Raw genomic sequence first — 21,245 nt, 5'->3', positions numbered from 1 at the left:
AAGCTGAGATCAAGGAAACTGTCTTGCCCAAGATCACAAAGCTAGATAGTGGCATAGCCTAGATCCAGTAGTTTTCAAATAAAGTAGAGAACCAAGCAATGTATTAAAACCTTTCTGCAGAGACCCTAAGGTTAGAAACCTAGCATTTTAAATCATTAGCAAATGCTATAGTATTATGCATAGAAAATCAATGTGACAAAGTCAGGACTAAAACTTGAGGCTATATTATTTTTTAGATGTCGTTTATTTATTTGTCAGAGAGAGAGAGAGAGAGAGAGAGAAAACGCACAAGCAGGGGGAGGAGGAGGGGCAGAGGGAGACGCAGGGAGCGGGATGCAGGACTGGAATCCAGGATTCTGGGCTGAAGGCAGACTCTTAACCATCTGAGCCACCCAGGCGCCCGAGGCTGTTTTTGGACACTGCTTGATGTTCAGTCTAAATATTGAAGAACCTTCCAGTTTCTGAGTTCTGACTTGATGCTCAGAGGTGGGCAGGGAAAGACCCAAATTCCTCAATTCCATTTATACGTGTTGCCTAAAGGCACGCAGTGGACACACACTTTTCTGCTTGGAGGAGACAGCTCCCCAGTCCTTTCCGGCATTCTCAGAGCCGGGGGGAAGCTCCAGCGTCCGCTGATCGAGGAAGCCCAGCCAGCGGTTCCAGGCAACACAGATCATTCCGGTTCCCTGTAAGAGTAAGGAACAAGGTACCTTCTCCGCTCAGGAAACAGGAATCCACACACCCTTTCTTTCCAATACACCTTGATTAATTCATTAATGGGTTTTCAGGCAAGTTTTATTCAGGCACTTTGGGACAAGGCAGTGAGTCAGAGGTTGGCATCGAAACCAGAATAGAAGCGATAGTTCTCTCTGGGGATCTGACTCTGGGCTTTAAATTCCCAGATCACACAACTTCCTAATTGGAAAGAAATATTCTTAAACAAGAGCAGGGGTTTTGCCAGGCCTACCAGTGACTAATAAGGTCGGTCTCAGGACTGTCTGATGAAAGAGAAGTTGGATTTACATGTCACAGTGAATTTTTAAAATATTTTCCCCCTGGAGGTTTACTGCTGAATATAAATAAAATAGCTCTCCTTGGGCAATCCTACCCCAACTCCTGCACATATGCCTTCCTTAATTAAATTAACTTTGAAATGACATTCAAACAATGACTCCCGACCAAACGCCTTTGTTTTCTCCAAGATCTACCTTACAGACCAGCTGTTTTGACAAGGTTCCTGTGTAAACTCATTGTTTCCCGCCCCCAGCCCGCGCATTAATTGGACACAAGTTTTAACATCTTTACAGCGGGTATCGGGTGGCCCTCATATTGTATTCATTAAACCGTGTCCCAAATGCCCCGCACACTTAAAATACCAAACAATACAAATAATTTTTAAAAATTAAAAAAAAATTATTTAGGGTGCTTAAAGAGAATCGGATAAATACAAAATTTAAAATTTCATTTGTTGAAATTCACACAACTGAAGGCTCATTCTCGAGTCGAGGAGAGGATTTTTTTTTTTAAATGATTAATCTTTCAAAAATCAGGGATTCGCGTTCGTCATTACAGCTGCTCTTGGCTTAAACACATGAAGTCCGAAGCCTCCGCTCCCCTCCGAGGAGCGGGCGCGCAGGCGCGGGCACACACACGTGGACACACACACACACACACACACACACACGCACACGCACACGCGCCCGCCCACACCACCTTCCTTGTGAATCGCCTGCGGGATTTATGGGCTTCGCCACCACGGATTACTGTCAGGTGCAGAAAGCAAGCCTTTGTCCTTGGGCATCCCCCCCCCACCCCGGATTTGAAGGTTATTTACCGACCACGTGAGCGCTGGGCGAGGGAGGAGGGGGGGTCGGGTCCGGGAAACAAAGGCTGGCGCAGCGCGGCCGGTATGGCCCAGAGACGCTCCGCAGCTCCAGACACACCAGTGAAATTAGCCCAGACCTGCCTCCGACCCAGAGGCCCCTCCAAGAGAAATCCTGTCCAAGCCCGGGTAAAGGCGCCGGCGCTTCCTGAGCCGAGAGAGCTCTCAGCCGGCGGGCCTGGCGGGGCCGGATTCCTGGGACGCCAGAGGGGAACGCGGCCCGGGCCGGTCGGGACTGGGGGCGCCCCCTGGACAGGGCGCACGTTCCGGGTGTGCCGGTGAGAGCGAGTCTACAGAGCCTTACAGCCGGCTCAGCAAATGAGAAACCGGGACACAGGCCCCCTTTGCCCCCAGGAGGAAGTACACACCCGTCCCCACGGGAGAGGCCACGCAGTGAGCCTGGGACTGCTGACCTCCCACCCCGAGTGCCTTGGCGCCCCAGAGCCGCCACCCGGACGCCGCGGTCGGTGCGCAGTTGTGGCCCCTTCAGGGCCTGATCGGCGTGTCTGTGGCGTCAAATTTCGTAAAAAGTCAGTGTTCAAATATGTAGCGCTTTTAAAAACAATTAAAACGAACCCGTTGCAAAAAAAAAAAAAAAAAAAAAAAAAATCCAGGAACACAATATTGAATTCTAAATAGAGACCGGATCCTCGCGGTGCCTTGCTGAGCCATTTTGGAGTCCGAGGAAAAAGGAAGATCCCCCTACTTGACCCGGACTCCGGCGGGTCTGCCGCGCAGCGCGAGGGGGGTGCGGTGGAGGGCGGGGGTAAGCTTCGGAAGTGAAGCCCCCGCCCCCCCCGCCGAGACCCGGTAGGGGAGTGGAAGGCGGGGGTGGGGCGCTCTGGGAGCCCGGAGGTGAGAACTCCAGGGAGCCGCGCTGCCCGCAACAAAAGCCCAGCGGAAGGCCGAGCTGGGGGCGGGAAGGACCCCGCGGCTTCGGCGGCCTTCGCCGCCGGGGTCGTGCCTCCAGGCGGGACCCGGAAAGGCAGGCTCGACTCCGCTGCCACCCGCGCCGCGAGCGAGTCCTGCAGCCTCCTACCCACCCCCCGCTCCCCCTGCCCGGCGGTTAATTCTCACTAACAAGATTTGGCATGATGTCGGGCGAGTAATTTTTGGCTTCTGCCGTGTCCCCACCGGGGCGCGCACAACCCCCTGCCAAAAGCGGCCTCTGGGAAATTAAATGCCTAAGTAAAACCGGGGGCGGGGAGAACGCTACACGACCTGGAAAGAGGGACGCACTCGCCCTCAGAACTTACTGAAACCTTCCCGCGTCCGTTTCTCAGGGTCTAGCTTCTCACCAAATGTAGACCCTAATTGTCATTTCCTGAGAAAACAATGCACGTGTATGCAAGATGAGGTGAGGACTTTTCCGAAAGCCGAGAACGCCCCCCCCCCCCCCGGGATTCAATAAACAGCTTTAGGAAGCGTGGACGGGAGTGGCACCCCGGCCTTCCTCCCTAGGAACAACATTCCGGCCAATAATGCCCGCCTCAGGGTCGTAAAGCAAGAAACCCAACACCTCCTTATTACTGGGCTTCGGGGCCGGAGGGCTTTTCCCTTTCATCTTGGAAGCGGGGGCTCGCCCGCGTTCCACGGGACGCTCTAAGGCGGATTTCATGGCTTCGGATGAAAATCGATCACGCTAATGCAGAAGCTAACGTCTGCGGGGTCGCGTGGCTCAAACGACCCGCCGGGCGGCGCGCACTCCGAAAGCCGGGGCCGAGGACGTCCCCCCGGCCGCGCTCGCTGGGCCGCGGGGCCACGGTGCCCTCTCCACTCCGGCGCGCGGTGGGAGACCCGCGAGGTTGCTAAACGGGACGAGACCTCCCCACCGAGCCCCCCCGGGCTCCCACTAGGCCGGCTTCCCGGCTGGCCGTGCTCCGCACGCCGAACCCGCGTGGCCGCGGCGGGGTGCGGTGGCGGCTCGGCGACCAGTGTCCGGCGCGCGGCGCGCCGCGGAGCCGGGGACCCGGCCGGCCATGACCGCCGCCGCCGCGCTCCATTCACAAAGTCCCGGCGCCGCCGCTCGCCTGCCGGTCGGAGGCCGCCTCCCTCTTCCTCTAGGTCTCGGTTTTATGAATGGGCCTGACGGCGAGCGCCGAGCGCCCTGTTTACTCCGCTCTTTGTGACGTCGCGTTCCCATGACTGGGCGCCAGCGGCCCTCACTCCATTCACGCGCGGGGAGGGGGCGGAGGAGGGGCCGGCGGGGCGGAGGGAGCCGGGACGGGGCGGGGAGCCGGCGCGGGAGGGCGGGGGGAGGGCGCGAGGCCCGGGACGGCAGGAGGCGGGGCCTCGGGAGGTAGTAATGAATCTGCCCCCTCCCGGGGGAGAGCAGAAGAGCCTTAATACATCTATAAGCCAAAGAGGAAACTCTGGCTGGGGCAGTGCGCGGAGCTCCGGCTGCTGGTGGGGAGCGGCGGCCGGAACCGCAGCGCCGGCGGCGGCTACGGCGGGAGCGGCACAACCGGCAAAATACAATAGAGGCAACAGCAGAAGGGAGCCCGCGGTCCTCTCCCGTAAACACACTCCGCTCCGCCGCCGCCTCCCCCTCGGCACCGCGCGCGGTGCTGCCTGGCGCCCGAGGCCGCTCGGACTGCTATGTAACCGCGAGACGGCGGGAGCAAGGGGGCCGGGGAGAAGAGGTGCACCCGTGGGAGGCTGTGGGGGCCAAGTTTGCGGCCACTTCGGCACGCGCTTTCCTTAGCCCCCGCTTGCCCCTTCCTGCAGCTCGGCTGGCCCAGGGGTCCTTTGCCTCCTCGCGTGCCCGGCGACCATGGTGACGGTGGAGGAGCTGCGGGAGATGGACTGCAGCGTGCTCAAAAGGCTGATGAACAGGGAAGAGAACGGCGGCGGCGCGAGCGGCAGCGGCGGCCACGGCGCCCTGGGGCTGCTGAGCGGCGGCAAGTGCCTGCTGCTGGACTGCAGACCGTTCCTGGCGCACAGCGCGGGCTACATCCGAGGCTCGGTCAACGTGCGCTGCAACACCATCGTGCGGCGGCGGGCTAAGGGCTCCGTGAGCCTGGAGCAGATCCTGCCCGCCGAGGAGGAGGTGCGCGCCCGCCTGCGCTCCGGCCTCTACTCGGCGGTCATCGTCTACGACGAGCGCAGCCCGCGCGCCGAGAGCCTCCGCGAAGACAGCACCGTGTCTCTGGTCGTGCAGGCGCTGCGCCGCAACGCCGAGCGCACCGACATCTGCCTGCTCAAAGGTAAACTCGGGCGCCGGGGCGCGAGCCCGAGGGGAGGTTCAGCGGGACTGGGCGGCCTGCGTCTTAGTGGGCCGGGGAAGAAGTGCCCGGAGGGATTCGTGGCCGTGAGGATCCCCGCGCACTCCTTTGTGCGCGCTGGTTTGCATGGGTTTGCAAGGTTTTTGTGCGTTTGTGTGCAAGTGCGAGCGCCTGAAGTCCCCAGAGACGGCGAGGGTGCGTTTCCTCTGTTACCTGCCGCGTCGGGAGTCCTTCGGAGATTCTGCATTTATTTACACTCACTGACCGTCAGGCCTCTTAGGCGAAGGGACCCCACTGCGTTGCCCACCCAGAATCCGTGTGTGTGTTGGTAGGGGGGGTGTGTGTGCTCCCAGTGCCACTGTGCGGGCGGGACCAGGTCAGGCCTGTTGTCTTGGCGCGCCCGGGCCCTGCGCCGAGTCCCGAGAACCCGAGAGGTGGGGAAGAGGGTTAAGGGTGAGTGCCGAAGCGGGAACGGCTCCGTGAATGCAGAAAGGCGGATCGGGTTGCGGACATTGTGCGGAGCTATCTGCGTCTCGTTCCCTGCTGCCCAACTCCGAGCTCCGCCTGGAAGGTGGCCAACTTCTCCCGCCTCGGGCTCGACCCCAGCTCCGGGAGCGTGGGGCCGGAGGACTGTGTATTCGGGGAACGCGAGATGGGACGGTGCCCCCTCAACGGAGGCTGCGGAGAGGGACGACCTTTTGTTCAGAGCCGCTTCTCGACCATCTGTTGGCGGCGCGTGCTGGCTTTAAGCGGACCCTGGCGCAACTCCTCGGGGACGGGAGTTCTTGTCAAATCGGGAAGTCGGAAACCCCCAAAGGACCGCGGGCTAAGTGATCGGAGGGACCGTGCGCCGACCGCACCTGCCCCGCCTGCTGGAGCCGCGGCCCTTGGCTGTCCCCGCGCGAGGGGGAGCGGGCAGGACCCGGTGTGGGTAGGGGCGCCCCCGCCGCGCTGCGCCCCTGCCTCCCACCGCCGCATTCCGCGCATTCTTTCGCCGGCGTCCGGTCCCTGCCTCCGAACCCGTGAGGCGTTTCAGACCCGGGCCTTCAAAGAGCCGGTCCTTTCCCTGCAGGCGCCCTTCGCCTCCTCCCTCCTTTCCTTTTCCCTCCGGACCTGCTCACCCGAGAGGAAGGGAGGCGGTGGCGGGAGGAGGGGCGGAAACCTGTCCCCGCCGCCCTTTCCAAAAAGCACAACAACCCCGGCGAGCCGGGTTTGCCCCTGCCGAACAGCGGGGGGCTTTGTTCTCGGCAGTTGTTTCCTGGCCATTTGACCTGTCAGCTGCTGGGGAAATGCTGCTGTTGACCTTCGGTTGAACTACTAAGGCGATTTTGCTGATTTTTCTGTTTCCGCGAGGGCTGCCTTTTGCACCTCCGAGGGAGCCTAATCTTCCTCTCTTCTCCCCAAAGCGTTTTAAGAGAAAGTGCCGGGAAGGGGTTGCACCGGAAGGCCGGGCGCCTGGGACCCGGGGGCCTCGCCTGCCTGGTGGCCGAGCAGTGCCCGGGAGCCCCCGGCGGACGCACGTCCCGCTTCCTCCCGCGCTGGTGTGGGCGGCGAAGCTGCGGAGCACGCCCGCCTTCCCCTACCCGCTGCTGGCGTTCGTGGCAACGGGGAGAGAAATTTCTCGGGGGTGATGGGCTCCTCGCTGGCACGGGGTGTTCTCCGTGCCGCGCTGCCCTGGACTGCCCCCCATTATTTAGAGCCCAAGCCTGCGCCTTCCTTCGCGGGCCTCTGAAGCCAGGGCCCTTCTGGAGGTCGTGCAGACCCACGTGGAGTCTGGGTGCGTTTTGTTTTGTTTTTCTTCCTGGAAGAAATCCGGCGGGGATCGCCCCGGAGCAGCAGCGCGGGGACCTTGGCCCGTGGACTAACGCGCGCGAGGACACCCAAGACCCGGGGAGGGAAGGCGTATATTTAACGGGTCCTTCTCCGGCTCCTCCGTGGTCGAGCGGGGAGAACCCAGAGCCAGATCCGTCCGGACAGCCGGCCCGCGCGCTCGCCGCTAGGCGCGAGGCTCAGAGGCTCAGGCTCAGGATCGGGGTGAGACAGGAGCCTCTGGCTACAATGACAGTCCCCTCGTAGGACAGGAGCCTCCGGGTAAAATAACAGCCCCCTGGCTTTTGCCGAGGTCCCTGGCTAAAGGAAAAGAAGCCTTCTATGGGCTCTTTCCTCCAGAGGCTCGCACTGCTTCCTGTGGTCTGACCTGGCGTGTGTCATGGAGAGCTTCCTTCCAGGCTTTTCCAAGTCCATATCCTCGAGCGTCTGCGCCTGGGCAGCAGGTAGAAACAGTGCGTCTGCAGGAACAGGCCCGGGGAGGAGCCAGGAAAGGTTTCACTGTGTCTTCTAAGGAAAGGAGCCTTTGGGAGCAGCCTCCTATAATTCGGAGGGGTGGGTGGTGGTGATGGAATAGGGCTAGCTCCCCGGGGACGGCAGAATGTCTGCCTAACAGGTTAACAGGGGCATTCCTGGCTGCTTCTCCTATATGTGCTAAGGAGAGGAAGTCTCAACACCATTCTTCTTCCTCTTCTTGGTCCTCTAAGCAAAAAGGCATCCCCACTGAGGTTAGAAGGACCCAGGAAGTGTCTGCTCCCACAGGGCTAGGAGAGGAAAGCAGGGCTCCTAAGTTCTGGTGGAGAAAATGTGCGTTCATAGGAGGGCACTCCCCGGGCAGGGAACTAAAGGGAAGCGCTGGGGAAGGGGGGACATAAAGCCCTTTAGATTATCTTTAGTAGATGCTCCAATGGTTTAGGGCTTGGCTGGTTTGGTTTCCACGGGAGTTGCTCATTTGAGTTTTCACGTAATGGGACTCTGTGTAGGTCTCATTTCATGAATATGGAGCAAAAGCGGGCAGACGTCTCTAACAACCTGCAGGGACAGGAACAGAGTAGAATATTTTCAGAAGTTACATTGTCCTTCCCAGCCAAAGGCTCTCTAATCCTCCCAGTAACTGAGTAACTAAATAACCCTCTTTCAAAATCTCAGTTCTCTCTTTCTGCCACTCACCTCACGCAAGAATTCACAGTTAAGAGTAAATGTTACTCTTTCCATTTCCTAAATCATTACATTTTCTGGTCTTTTTGCTAGTAAAAGATTCTCATTGACCTAAACCTTTTTCCTTCCTTTACTCTTTCTTTCTTTCTTTCTTTCTTTCTTTCTTTCTTTCTTCCTTCCTTCCTTCCTTCCTTCCTTCCTTCCTTCCTTCCTTTCTTTCTTTCTTTCTTTCTTTCTTTCTTTCTTTCTTTCTTTCTCCTCTGAGGTTCCTTTATTTAAAATCCTGTAAGGCATTTTTAGGGAACGTTCAGAAATCTCAGTTTTTGAGATGTTTATTACAATACACATCTCCTTTGAAGTCCTTTTCTCTTTCTTTCGTAAATCCTCAGATTGGGGTTATAAAGAACCCTGGTCATTAGAGAAAGACAAAGAGAGCATTTTCTTACCCTAATAGAAGGCATTCTCTGCCTCTCCTACTTCTCCAGTAAGTCAGTCTCACGCAGAAGATTTTAGATATAAAAAACACTATTTTACTTTTCTCCTGTCTAAAATTGACCACAGCTCGTGACTTCTGTCTGTTTTTATTTGAGTTCTGATTTTAAAGTTGTCCTGGTATGTTTTGAGAAAGGACGACCAACTAGATAGTCCGGCTTCTTCCTCCAGGTTGGGACTCAAATATGTTTTAGTCCTAGGGCCTGACCATACAGATGGTGACATGACAGTTTCCAAAGGAAGCAGCCAGCAAGGCCAGTGATGGAGTGGGGATTGCTCAGCCAGCAGCCCTGCTCTCACTCTGTGCCTGTTTTGTCTCTCTCGGGCCCCAGTTGCCCAGCCCATGCTAGTCCCCCAGGTCAGTGGCATTAAACAGCAACGTCCCAGGGATGAGGGGGTATGAGTTTGCCCACCTCCTCCACCCAAAGAGAAGTGGATTAGCTTTTCTTCCTAGAAACAGGACACAATGCCCATGACAGCCAAGGCTTGAAGGCATCAGAATTACACAAAATGGTTGGCCTTATAGATAGTCTCTAACTTCTCCTGCAGTCAAAGAATGACAACGAATGAAGCAATCTCACTGTTTTTTTGCATCATTTGAACTGGATGCTTCCAACGAACAAAAGTAACTAAAAACGAGGTGTTAGGTACAAATTGAAAGTGAAAATTCGATCCTTACTAAGCCCATCACAGCTCCCAAGGCTTGTCCTCAAGGCTCATAGGAGAGGTGGGCTGTACAGGAAGGAGGGAGGGTGGCTTTTTTTTTTTTTTTTTTAATATTTTATTCATTTATTTGAGACAGAGCGGATGGGCTGGGGAGAGGCAGAGGGTGAAGCAGACTAGTTGCTGAGCAGGGAGCCCGATGTGGGGCTCAATCCCAGGACCCCAGGATCATGACCTGAGCCAAGGTAGATGCTTCACCAACTGAGCCACCCAGGCGCCTCCAGAGTGGCCTTCTTAAGGAGCCAAGAAATTCCTTTAAAAAAAAATCAGAACATCTGAAACCAGATAGCCAGTTTCCTAGCTGGGAGGCAGTTGCTGCCTGATCACAGCAGTCTGACAGGAAGAAGAGTTCACTCTCTGACGGAAGGCAGCAGAAGCCCGCTTGCTGGACAAAGCAGATAGCCCAAAAGTTCTGGGAGGCACCGCAACCCAGACCTAGCTCCAATGCGTCATTGTCAGCCAGCGGGCGCAGGACCACGGGTCTGTGCCTGGGGTCCCAGCCTGAGCAGCTCACTTAAACATTCAGCACTGTTCAGGATTTACAAGGTGATTATGGAGTTAACCCCCACATCAAGGGAAGTTATCAAAGCCAGAGGACCCCAGACGTTCTCGCTGGGCATCAGCTGCCTTGTATTGATAAAATGTCCCAGGAGACCAAGCCCTTGTCTGTCTGGGAGCCTCGTCTCTGAACGGGTGACATTGTATGGAGAAGGTAATGGAGAGAGTGAAAGCCGTATTAAGATCCAGGACCACTGTCACCACCAAATGACTGGCTTTCCCCACACAGACCCCACTAGAGGTCCTGCTGTGGTGATATGATCAGCACTACATCAACCTGCCTTTTCTAGAAACTTTGATGTCCTAGCCCTGCATGGACGTGTGGCCAGTGGGCCGTTCTCTGCAATAAACTGTGACAGTTGTGCTACTGTGTGAGTGTGAGAAAAAGAGTGTGGAATTGAGCTATGGAGGTAGTTATTCCTCAGAAAAGTTGATTGGGGATGGGGTGGGGAGGAATTCTATTCCTTTTCTTTCCTTTAGCCCCTCAAGTTTCAAAATTTAGATGAGAAAATGAGAGCTTTAAGACTAGAAAGTCTGTTATTAAGAACACGGGAAAAACGAGTCAAAATTACTCAGAGTATCTGTTATAGAATTACCTTCTGTTGGACACAGACGGAACAGGTGGAAAGTCATTGGTGTATGTCTCATACGATTGTATCCAGAAGCTCGAAAAGCAGATTTCGGAGACACCTGCTGTCAGTTCGTAGTTTACAAATAAAGTTTGTGATATTTAAGATCACAAGAGTATTGGTACTTTGAGGTGCCTGGGTGGCTCACTTGGTGAGTGGCTGCCTTCGGGTCGGGTCATGATCTCAGGGTCCTGGGATCGAGCCCTGTATCCGGCTCCCTGCTCAGCAGAGAGACTGCTGCTCCCTATCCCTCTGCCTGACTCTCTGCCTATTTGTGCTCTCTTTCTCTGTCAAATAAGTAAATAGAATCTTTATATATATATATATATATATATATATATATATAGGCACTTCAAGATGATATGGTCTGAAATCCTGCCATCATGACCCTGTAGGGATACAGACACACCTGAAACCAGAGTTCTGTAAAATCCCCCTTTAAATGGAATGCATTCTAGAGGTTTCTATTCTGTTACATCGTATTAAATAAAATGTACTGATCATGACTTCTAAGTGACAACCTGTAGTTTGAAAAGCCCTGGCAAGAAGCAGAGTTTGGTGAAATGTCAGGAGTGTCCTGATCAGATCCTTTCTGGTTTTTGCCTGAAAATTCTGTGACTTCAACAGGGTGAAAAACCAGCAGTCTGTGGCTCCCCCAAGAGAAGGACCACCAGGAAGGCAGAGATGGGGACACAGCAGGGTGGGCTTCTGACGGCCAGACTAGCAGATGGCTTCGAGACCAATGGGCTGAACGTTGTCCCTCCCCTTACTTGGGGGTCTCCCTGAACCGCAGTTTTCTTTTCTGTGACATCAGGGCCAGTCACCTCAAGGGCTGATAGTTGGACCCATGTTTGGGAAGAGACTGGCACAGAGTAAGCCTTTCCCCTAAACTGTGGCTATCATTTTTACTAACATGGTGCTGATGGCCATAGAGGACGGATACTCTTGTGGGGTGCTGGCGTGAGTGGTTTCCTAACTCACAGGCTTCTGCCCCAGCACCCTGCCTGCCCATCATTGTGTGTTCTACTCATCGGACTGGTCCTGGACCAGTGCAGCTCATCGGCCTGCAAAAAGGACCTCCTTTGGTGCTGCTCTTTGTAATGGATCCTCCAAATCTAGCAAGAGCTCAGGAGGGAAAAACCCTCTCATTGCTGCCCCTGCCCTGGGATGTCCAGTCCCTCGGGCTAATCTGCTTTCTCACTCGGTTCCTTTCTGCCTGTTCTTTAAAGATCTGACAGAGCGAACTGATTTCAGTCGTGACGTTTCTGCCCCATTCTAATGCTGTCTTCTCCCACGCTCTCTGTACTGTTAGGAGAGGTCTGGGGGTGGGGATGCGCAGATGACAAATGACCCCCCTCAAGCATGGTCTGGCCCCCAGGTCACCTCTGTCCTGCCCAATTGCCTACCTGCCCCCTGCCCGTCATGGCCCGGGAGTCCTCTGTCCTTTACTGCTCGGAGGAGCCACCCAGAGCCAGTGGACGTCCCCGATGGGGAAAGGTCCTGGACAGTGCAGTGCCTGTCCTTCTACTGTCCGATGACCAGATCTCAGGGCTGTGAATGGGAAAAAAACGGTAAAGCCTAGGAGAAGAAGGCTGTCCAAAGTCTGGGAAGTCGCCAGTAATGCTGGGTTCCCTCTTTGGTGCCAAAAAAGGAAGCCTTCATTATGCGACTCCCCGAGTCCAGGCGCAGAGCACTGGCTGTCCCAAGTGGTCTTCGAGGGACACCGCTGGGCCCCGACAGTTCATCACATTTTACAGATGAGGGAGAGATTCAGAGAGGTTGCATGACAGCCCTAGGCTGCACAGCTGATGATTTCTTGGGTTGGAATGCAACCCAGACCTGTGAGTCGGAAGGAGAATCCGCGTGGTTCCCTGCTCATACCTACTCAGCCATGGGAAAAACATTGTGTCAATCATTCTGAGGCCTTTCCCACTTCCCCTGCCCCTGGGATGGGTGGGGTTGGTCCTAGGACCTCTGTGACCTTGCCGCCTGGCCCTTGGCCCCCTGGACTCCCCTGATCACTTGCCGGTGGGCACTGCTAGTCTGTCTGTCTAGGTGATGAGCTTATGGAGGGCACTGCCCAGGCCTTACATTTCTTGGAAAAAAAGACACAAATGTATTTGGATAGCTCAAATTATTGTACTATAAACACAGAGAGTTGTTTACTTAAAAATTTTCAAATCCTATAGAATCGTCTGGAGTAACAAGTTATGTCTTTGTATATGAGTGTTCACCAGTGGTTTGTTAACTGATCCAATTCTCTTTCCATCCTTCCAAGGGGGGAAACTGGAAGAAGTTTCCCGAGTCCTGTGTTGGGGCCGCAGCTAAAGACATTTGCTGCCTCTTCCCCCATCCTGTCTTCTCTGCATTTGGGACAGCCTGGTTTGTAGCCTTATCAGGAAAACGGGGTGCTGACGGGTAGGAGGGGTGCCCCTGAGCTGAGATGCCCAGGAGGGCCACCGACATGCCTGATACTGCCAGTCCTGGCCCCTCGAGCGGGTTTTCCATCCGGGGAGGCTGGTCATTGTGACTCAGCAGCAGCCAGGCGGGTGACCAGGGAGGCAGCCAAACGTTTCTATCCCAAGGGAGGGCATGGAGGGGGAATGCAGGCGACTGGGACTCAGAGGAAAAAAAGCCTCACGATGCAGTGAAGAACCCTTTCCCTGCCTCCGCAAAGCAGTGTTTTTGGGGGGCGGGGGAGTGGGATTTGGGCAAGTCATTGACTCACCGTCACATGTCTGCCTGTTGGAAGGTTCCCACGAATGGTTCCAGGGCACACTGGCCCCTCACTGCTTACACCCAGACATTTAGCTGTTACCTATGTGACTGTTGGGTGAACGGGTCGGTGAGAGGGGTTGTTCCACAACGTGCAGGCCCTACTGAATTGATTTATGATCCACCGTGGGTCCTCCAGAAACTGCAAAATAAAAAATACGGACAGGGCCAAACGCGGACCGTAGACGCTGAGTTGCTCATCAAGCCACGTCCCTTAGCTCCCAAGTGAATCAGATCCTGATCAGGTGTTTGTCTCCTGGTGTCTCCCTGCCCCTCTGCCTACCTACATCTCTGCCCACCTCCGGCCAGCCCGTGCTCTTCTGCTCGCCCCTGACACTATTACAGAGAAATTGTCCCTTTATCTCTTTTTGCTTAAAAGACCTCCCTTCCCCGGAAGACGATCCCACAGATAACCATTCTAGAGCTTAGCAACTCTCAGGGCAGGAAATCCTGCCTTGCCCCAAACCTGCATGTAGCAAGAGGGATTTATATTTAAGCCCGTTTCCTCTTATTTTGGCCCCATGTTGATAGAACAGCTGTTCGTGTGGCCGGGCGATTGGCATCTGTTATGTTGCTGAGATCCAGAGGGGCTGGTGCCAGGGTAATTTCTTCTTTTCCTTCTCTCCCACATTCGAGAACCTCTCCAAAGGAAGAGCTGGAGTTGGGGGATGACAGACATGATCGCAGGTCCTGGGGCTTGGCACCTCCGTGTTCATGGAAACCCGCAGTGGCTATCCTGTCTTCGTGCTGTCATCACCCTAAGGTGCTGCTGTGGAAGGTCCCTTCTGGCATGCTCCCCCGCGTCCTCCTTTCTGCATCTGCATCTCGAATCTTAAGTCTTGTTCCTAAAACTTTCCTTCCAGCCTTCAGGATGAAGCCGGACCAAAGGGGTCTCTCTGTAGGCTCCATAGCCATTATCTCTGGGCCCACAGCGCCACCTGGTGGCCAGTGTAGATCCAGCCGGCCCCAGCTTCCGAGCCCTTCTCCGTCTAGGGTAGGATTCAAGTACTTGCTGGTTTTCTGCTGGCTTAGTGACCCTATTAACCAGAACATGTTTCTTTTTCACAGGTGGCTATGAGAGGTTTTCCTCCGAGTACCCAGAATTCTGTTCCAAAACTAAGGCCCTGGCAGCCCTCCCACCTGCTGTGCCCCCCAGCACCGCGGAATCCCTGGACGTGGGCTGCAGCTCCTGCGGAACCCCGCTGCACGACCAGGTAGACTCGGGGCCCAGAGCCCTCCAGGGAGGGGCAACTTGGGGGCAAGGGGGCTTGTTTCCAGGTTGCAGCTTTTTTAGGGGTTGGGGATGCAGGGCCTCCGTTTGGGGAGAAGGTAGTGAACCCCGAGTGCTGCTGCGGTGGGTGTTAGGGAGGGTGCATTTGTTCCTGGAAATTCTTCCCCTTCCCTCTTCTTAGCCTCGCTCGGAAAAAGACAAAGATGTAACTTTCCGACTTAGCCTCTGAAGTTACGTGCAGGCGGGTGAGGATTGCTGAAATCAGAAGGGTGGGACCCGCTGCAGAGAAGCCGAGAGAGCACCCTCTTTGACGGCGCCGCCCTGGGAACTACCCCCCCCCCCCGGTAGTGTATAGCCCACTGTAAATGCCAAGTGGACATAAATGGTCGGCTCTCCCTCCCCTAAGGAAACCAGCTTAAGCTGCCATATTCCTTATGAGCAGACTCCTTCTAGGCCTTCGGTTTAGATGGACGGGGGTGAATTTATGGGGTGCAGCAACTCTGCTCCCAGATCTCAGATCTTTTCTTGAGTTGATGTGACTCAGAAAATGTCACGAATTTAAGCCGATATTACCTCATACTGCCAAGATCCCTCCTTTTGTCTGTGAGGCTGGTAACACCTGTTTTTGGTGTGCCACCCAGAGATGTATCTGACCCAAGAGGTCCCCACATCACACACCAGATAGCCTGGCCATTAGCAGGTGTAGATGAATGTCGCCAACGGTGTGGCAAGGCCAGCATGGCGTCTCGTATCCGAGAGGCGGCGACTGGAACCGGCGTGTGGGGCCCACCAAGCTTTACCATCCCGGCTTCTCAGCTCACAGCAGAGCCGAGTGGGAAGGCTAGAGAAGTCCCCTGGTTCTGTCATCTGCGGGGAGCCCCAGCAGGTGTAAGGGGAAGGCTGCGTCCCCCGGCGTTCTCCCCAGGGCTTGTGAAAGCCCGCCTCGGACAGGCTCCCTCTCCCGGTCCCCGTCCTCCTCCTCCTGAATGCCTTCTACTTACCATGCCCGGGGGGCCTTTGCTTCCCCTTTCTGGTGCAGGGGGGTCCTGTGGAGATCCTTCCCTTCCTCTACCTCGGCAGTGCCTACCACGCTGCCCGGAGGGACATGTTGGACGCCCTGGGGATCACGGCCCTGCTGAATGTCTCCTCTGACTGCCCAAACCACTTTGAAGGACACTACCAGTACAAGTGCATCCCGGTGGAAGACAACCACAAGGCAGACATCAGCTCCTGGTTCATGGAGGCCATCGAGTACATCGGTAGGTCGGCGCTGGGGTGCACGCCCGGGCGGGAGGTGGGAGGGAGCCAGGAGTCCTCCCTGCTGAAGGAGGGACTCAGGCAGCGCTGTCTCCAGGGCACACCGATCTCCCCTCTGCCTCTAAGGAAGGCCGGGCCCCCTGGATGCCAGGTTGGGAGAGGAGAATAGGAAGACAGATTGCCACTCCTCTGCTCTTAGCCTAGCCAACAACTTCTTGCTTGGCCATCTCCAAATGTCTAGATGATAAGGCTTTGGGGATTGGGGAGGAAGACAAATAAAGAGAGAATGGGGGTCATTGTTTTTGTTTCTGCAAATGGAAATCCTTGAGGTACCTTGGGATTTCACCAGCTTGAACCCGGCTTTTTTTCCTAAGCTTAGTGCATTTGTTTGGTGAAATCTCAAAAACAGGAATCCTAGAGTCCCTTGCAGTGGGCTTCTCTAAGGAGAATTTAGGACTGTTACTCCTCGAATGGGAGTGCCCCTCCCCTAATACTCCTCAGACCCCCACCCCCCGCCCAGCGGGGCCAGCCCGCACCTGCGCGCACCTGCCGCCCGGCGACCCCCGGGCGGGCGCGCGCAGGGCACTGACGGCGCCGCGCCCTCTGCCCCAGATGCGGTGAAGGACTGCCGCGGCCGCGTGCTGGTGCACTGCCAGGCGGGCATCTCGCGCTCGGCCACCATCTGCCTGGCCTACCTGATGATGAAGAAGCGGGTGCGGCTGGAGGAGGCCTTCGAGTTCGTCAAGCAGCGGCGGAGCATCATCTCGCCCAACTTCAGCTTCATGGGGCAGCTGCTGCAGTTCGAGTCGCAGGTGCTGGCCACGTCGTGCGCCGTGGAGGCCGCCAGCCCGTCGGGGCCCCTGCGGGAGCGGGGCAAGGCCACCCCCACGCCCACGTCGCAGTTCGTCTTCAGCTTCCCGGTGTCGGTGGGCGTGCACGCGGCCCCCAGCAGCCTGCCCTACCTGCACAGCCCCATCACCACCTCCCCCAGCTGCTAGGGCCGCGGGGAGCCCCGACCCGACCCCCGCCGCCGCCGGCTCTCCGCGGGGCTGGCGGGGACTGTTGGCGCGAGAGCCCGGCCGCCGGGCTCCCCCCGTGCCCTCCTGCGGGGCCAGCTAGAATGGCAATAAGGACTTCGAATCCACCTTACGAGCCCACAACACACTCCAGCCTAGAGCAATAACGGCTGCCTCCGCGGGCAGGGAAGACCTCGGTTTGGTTTGTGCGTCCGTGTTACTTTTCAGATAGGAATTTCTTACCTCATTTTTTTAAGCAGTAAGGCTTGAAGTTATGAAACCCACAGATCCTGGCAAAACGTGCCCACCCGGTTGTATTGAGGGGGGGAGGGGGCGCGGGGGTGGGAAAGGGACAAAAAGAAAACAAGTCTGCCAGAAGTGCCTGGTTCTGTGTGCTTCCTTCTCTTTTGTTCTTGTAACGGGTTTTGGTTGCGGTTCTGTTTTTTAAAGAAATCTTACAGGAGATGATTTTCCTTGTGAAGTCACCAACAGGTGGATAATGATGCTTAATAATAAAGAAAAGTATTTATTAAGAAGTTCCTCAGAGTATGTAAGTGCAAGGAGCCTAGGGATGATGGTGAACTTGGGATGTATTTATGTCCTGCCACGGTCAAGGCAGTTAGGAGCCGGACGGTATCTCCCAGGTACGGACCAGGTAGCGGGAGGGTCAGTGGGCACTGGTTGCCACTGAGAAGCAGGCAGGTAGGGTGGCAGGAGGAAAAAAGGAAGGACCTGCTTTCTGACTTCTTTGAAGCTGGTTCCCAGGCACGGGGGACCCAAAAGCGGTTCTAGGTCCCAGTGACACGGCTTTTTCTTGAGATCGGTGATTTAATTTGGTGATAGGAGCCTCTTCTCCCAGACCTGCGGGAAAGCTCGCCTATGCCCTGGATTAAGTGCTGTGTGGTAAAAGGTGCTTCTGGAAAATTCGGTGCAGCTGAGATTGTCCTCCATGGAGCGAGGCCCTTGGGGCAAGCAGCCAACTGGAGATGAACCTGACGGGAATCCTCTGGCGATGGGAAGCACCGTCTTGTCTTCTGCACACTTCAGTATTTGTAATGTTAGAGGGAAGTACAGCAGTTCTTGCCTTCTTGAAATTCCTGGTGTAGCTGAATATTTTTCAAGGCCCTTCCTTGAAGAAGAAGAGGGTTTTGGATACCATGTTTCCCGTCTTGAATGGAAGACGGTGTGAGTGAGTGAGAAGCTGGCTAGACCCTTCTTGGGAGCTGGCTGCTGGGCTGCTTTCCTGGGCACCCTGAGCCTGGCTCCCATTTTGGAATCTTTCTTGGGTTCATGCCATTTTAAGGGGCCTTTCCAAATGGAGATAAGGCTCTTGGGAGGGAGAAGGATGTTTGATGCGGACTGGGCTTGGGGGGAGGGAGCAGGGAAGCTACATGTTACTTCATTTGTGGTAGTGTGGAACAGTGTTGTTACAGAGTGCCGCCTAGAGGTATTTGCGGACTTGTCTAGAAATGAGAGCATGTTTGTTTGGGGTTTTTTTGTTTTGTTTTGTTTTTGATGTTTTTTGTTTTCTTTTGTTTTTTGGTGGGTTTTTTTTTTTTTAAGCCCCTTGTGAGTCTAGATCTAAATGAACATTCTTGCTTATCCATAAATAACTTCAAGCCTCGACGTCAGAATCGCATTGGAATGCCCTTTCTCACCCTGGCATTCCAGACAGGACCAGGTTCCTTGCATTTCCTTCCATAAATATGAACCTGTGTTGGCATCACTCATCCTGCCTTTGTCAAGCCCTGTCTTTGGGTGAGGCCGGAGTTCCTGCTTCCTGTTTTTAGAAAAGCCAGAGGCCCCCTCCATCCCTGGGAGCGGCTTGGCTGAATAGGTAGGGGAGAGGTGAGGGGTTGAGGTTCCCGGGCAATGGACCTATTTAGAGATGGCGCGGTTGGCCGTTCCCACTTTTTTCTTGATTGCTAGAAGTTGCTCTATGTTTTGTGATGAGTGAGGTCGAGCAGTTCTGCAGCTGCGAGAGTTCTGGGTTCCAACAGCAGACAGACCTGGGGGGCGGGGGCGCCTGTGGCGTGGGGAGGGCAGCCAGCCTGGAACAGACTCACTTTCTACAGAACAAGTGTACAGTTGCCAAAACCTGTGTGTCGTGCTTTCCCAGACTGGATTCCAACCACACGGACAGTCGGAGCTCAGGACCGGCCCCAGACATGTCTTTCCCCTGCTTTCCAATTCAAGTTTTCTGTCACTGTGTCAAACCGCTATTTATAAAGCCATTTTCTTTGTACTCGGTAACAGCCTGAGTCCCAGAACTCTCAGAGATAAAATAGGAAATTAGCTTGATCGGAAAAGGGGACTTTTTTTTTTTTTTTTTGGAGGGTCATAATTATGCCATCAAGAAGCCTCTTTGATGACTCGAAGTGACTCTGTAATGAAGACACCACTACAGGGTCCGCTCGAATGGCCAGGTGGATTTCAACCGGCATCTCCCCCATGGAGTCTCTTCTGGTGATGCAAAAGTCCTGTAACGGCCAGAAAGCGTTGCCACTTGCCCTGATCCTGTCAGCGGTGCTGTTGGCTACCTTGGATCTTCTCTAGAGACCAAGGGACGCGGTCGGCTCCCTCCTGGAATTCTGTGGGACCCAGGGATGTTTATGGAGCACTGAGGGTAATGGATTGGACTTTGCCATGGAGAAGGATTAGGCTGAAGCTGCCGTGAATGGTGCCTGAGCACTCGCAGATTTTGTCCTTTCCTCCTGAGGCTGTTTTGCCAGGTGCTCGTCCCAGTCGGATTCCAGAGTTTTCAACGAGGTTGAGAAGCCATGAGAGAAATTCTAGAGTCTGGAAAAGTGGGTAGAAGGGAGGTAGAATGGTCAGCTTGGATGGGAGTTGGCCGCCAAGTCTGTTGTATTAAAGCAGTGGTTCACCTTGGCTGTCCATTGGCGTTAACTGGGGACTTTTGAAAACCTTGCTACCAGGCTATCCCAGGGCAACGAAACCAGGATTTCTGGAGCTGGAACCCAGGCATCCGTATGTTCCAAAGCTCCCCTGGTGCTTTCCATGTGTAGCCAAGGTGGGAAAACCCGCCTTGCTCTCTGGAGGGCAAGGTGCTGCTGGAGGGGAGGTCTTAATGACACAGAACTCACTGGTCTCGGAAACCACAGCTAGGGGGTTGTCATTGGCTTGGCAGGTTCCTTCTGTCCATCCCAGCCCGGCAGAGGGACAAGATCGTTTCTCTCAGGAGCTCAAGGAGCAGGTGACCTTGAATGGCAGCTGATGTGTGGAGCATTGTTAGGAACCTGAATACAGTGTCTGGATGTTGGGGTTGCTCCTTGTCTAGCAAGGAAGATAATGGGGCTTATTCTTGAAGATGCCCTTGTCCCCCAGGAGCATCCTGCCTGTCCTCAGAGCTCAGGAGTCAGATGAGGGAGAGGCTTCTTCAAGACAGAGCGATGCAATACTTGTAACTTTTGTAAATAGCCCCGTCTTTCAGAGTGATGTCATTTCTACATTTGATAATGCTTGTACTTCTGTAGGATGTATATAGTTTAGGGGATTATTTTTTGTTTGGTTTCGTTTTTTAGAAGAGTCGACATGTCTTTTTATTTATTGCCTGACAAAGATCATTTGAAGAAAAATAAATACATTTTCAACCATGTCTGGCCTGGTTTATCCTTTCCTTGGAAACGGCACTGCTGTGATGGCTTGGAAAGGAGCGAAAGGAGGTCTGGGGTGTTGGATGATCCTGTGTCCTTCGTGACGGTGACGGTAAGATGGTGGCTAGAAAAACCAGTGGCCTTGTTCTTGCTCCCTGAACACCACCCGAAGACAGGCTCACCTGCATCTCTAAGAACCTGGTTTCTCCAGGAAGGGCGTCCCGGGGGAAGAAAGAATTAATTGGACAATAAGAGACCGAGAGTGTCCCTCATCGGACCTACTTTGGTCCAGGCACAGGATAGAGTGACAAGGATGGCTCTTTGGAGGGAGAAGTCAATCAAACAGCCTAACCACAAGGTGATTAGGGCTATAGTACAGGAATATATATGACGTTACCCCTGCTGGGACCCCCACCCCACCGATAACGAGGGGTCATACCTGGCTCACACACACAGACTCTTAGGAAATTTGGTGACTTCATATTTCATTAGGATCATGGAAATTAGCAATATTTTCAAGGCCAGGTTGAAACTATACATGGATGCACGTCAGTGGTCCTTCAGTGCTGCTCTGTGGATTTCCCAAACTGTAAACTGAAAACATATCCGTAAACGTGCATCCCCCCCTGAATCACTGTTAATTTATCCTTCTGGAAGAACTAGCCAGTGTGATCAGCCCATGGAAAAAATGAGGTAAACGATTTGGAAAGTTGGGAAGCCAAATTGTTTGCAGATAAAACGTGTCAGAAAAACACAAGAGAATCCATTGAACGACCGTCAGGGAGAAGTCAGTGAGTGCTTGACTGTAACATTAATAGGAAAAACTCGGTAACTTTCTTAGGCAAAAAAACAAAACAGA

At 54.6% G+C, this 21,245-nt stretch overlaps 2 protein-coding genes and 1 long non-coding RNA gene across 3 annotated transcripts; 2 read left to right on the top strand and 1 right to left on the bottom strand.

Annotated features, from left to right (window-relative positions):
* Positions 1–225: 225 nt before the first annotated feature.
* LOC309855314 (uncharacterized protein) lies at positions 226–4,657 on the bottom strand (the record flags this gene model as incomplete). Its single annotated transcript, XM_082715481.1, has 3 exons — positions 226–686; positions 3,139–4,478; positions 4,598–4,657. The coding sequence occupies 2 exons, from the start codon at positions 4,655–4,657 to the stop codon at positions 3,735–3,737; spliced, it is 804 nt and encodes a 267-aa protein (XP_082571607.1). The 3' UTR covers positions 226–686; positions 3,139–3,734.
* Positions 4,143–20,386, top strand: DUSP4 (dual specificity phosphatase 4). The gene is made up of 4 exons (XM_082715641.1): positions 4,143–5,088; positions 14,337–14,482; positions 15,539–15,758; positions 16,369–20,386. The coding sequence occupies exons 1-4, from the start codon at positions 4,656–4,658 to the stop codon at positions 16,752–16,754; spliced, it is 1,185 nt and encodes a 394-aa protein (XP_082571767.1). The 5' UTR covers positions 4,143–4,655; the 3' UTR covers positions 16,755–20,386.
* Positions 6,258–14,064, top strand: LOC309855412. The gene is made up of 3 exons (XR_014306788.1): positions 6,258–6,883; positions 12,772–12,875; positions 13,805–14,064. It is a non-coding gene; the product is annotated as an uncharacterized lncRNA (long non-coding RNA).
* Positions 20,387–21,245: the final 859 nt, after the last annotated feature.

Source organism: Mustela nivalis, assembly GCF_964662115.1.
Source record: "Mustela nivalis genome assembly, chromosome: 20".
NCBI classification, from domain to species: domain Eukaryota; kingdom Metazoa; phylum Chordata; class Mammalia; order Carnivora; family Mustelidae; genus Mustela; species Mustela nivalis.
Note: the sequence above shows the minus strand (reverse complement) of the source record. Positions and strands in the feature narration are given on the sequence as shown.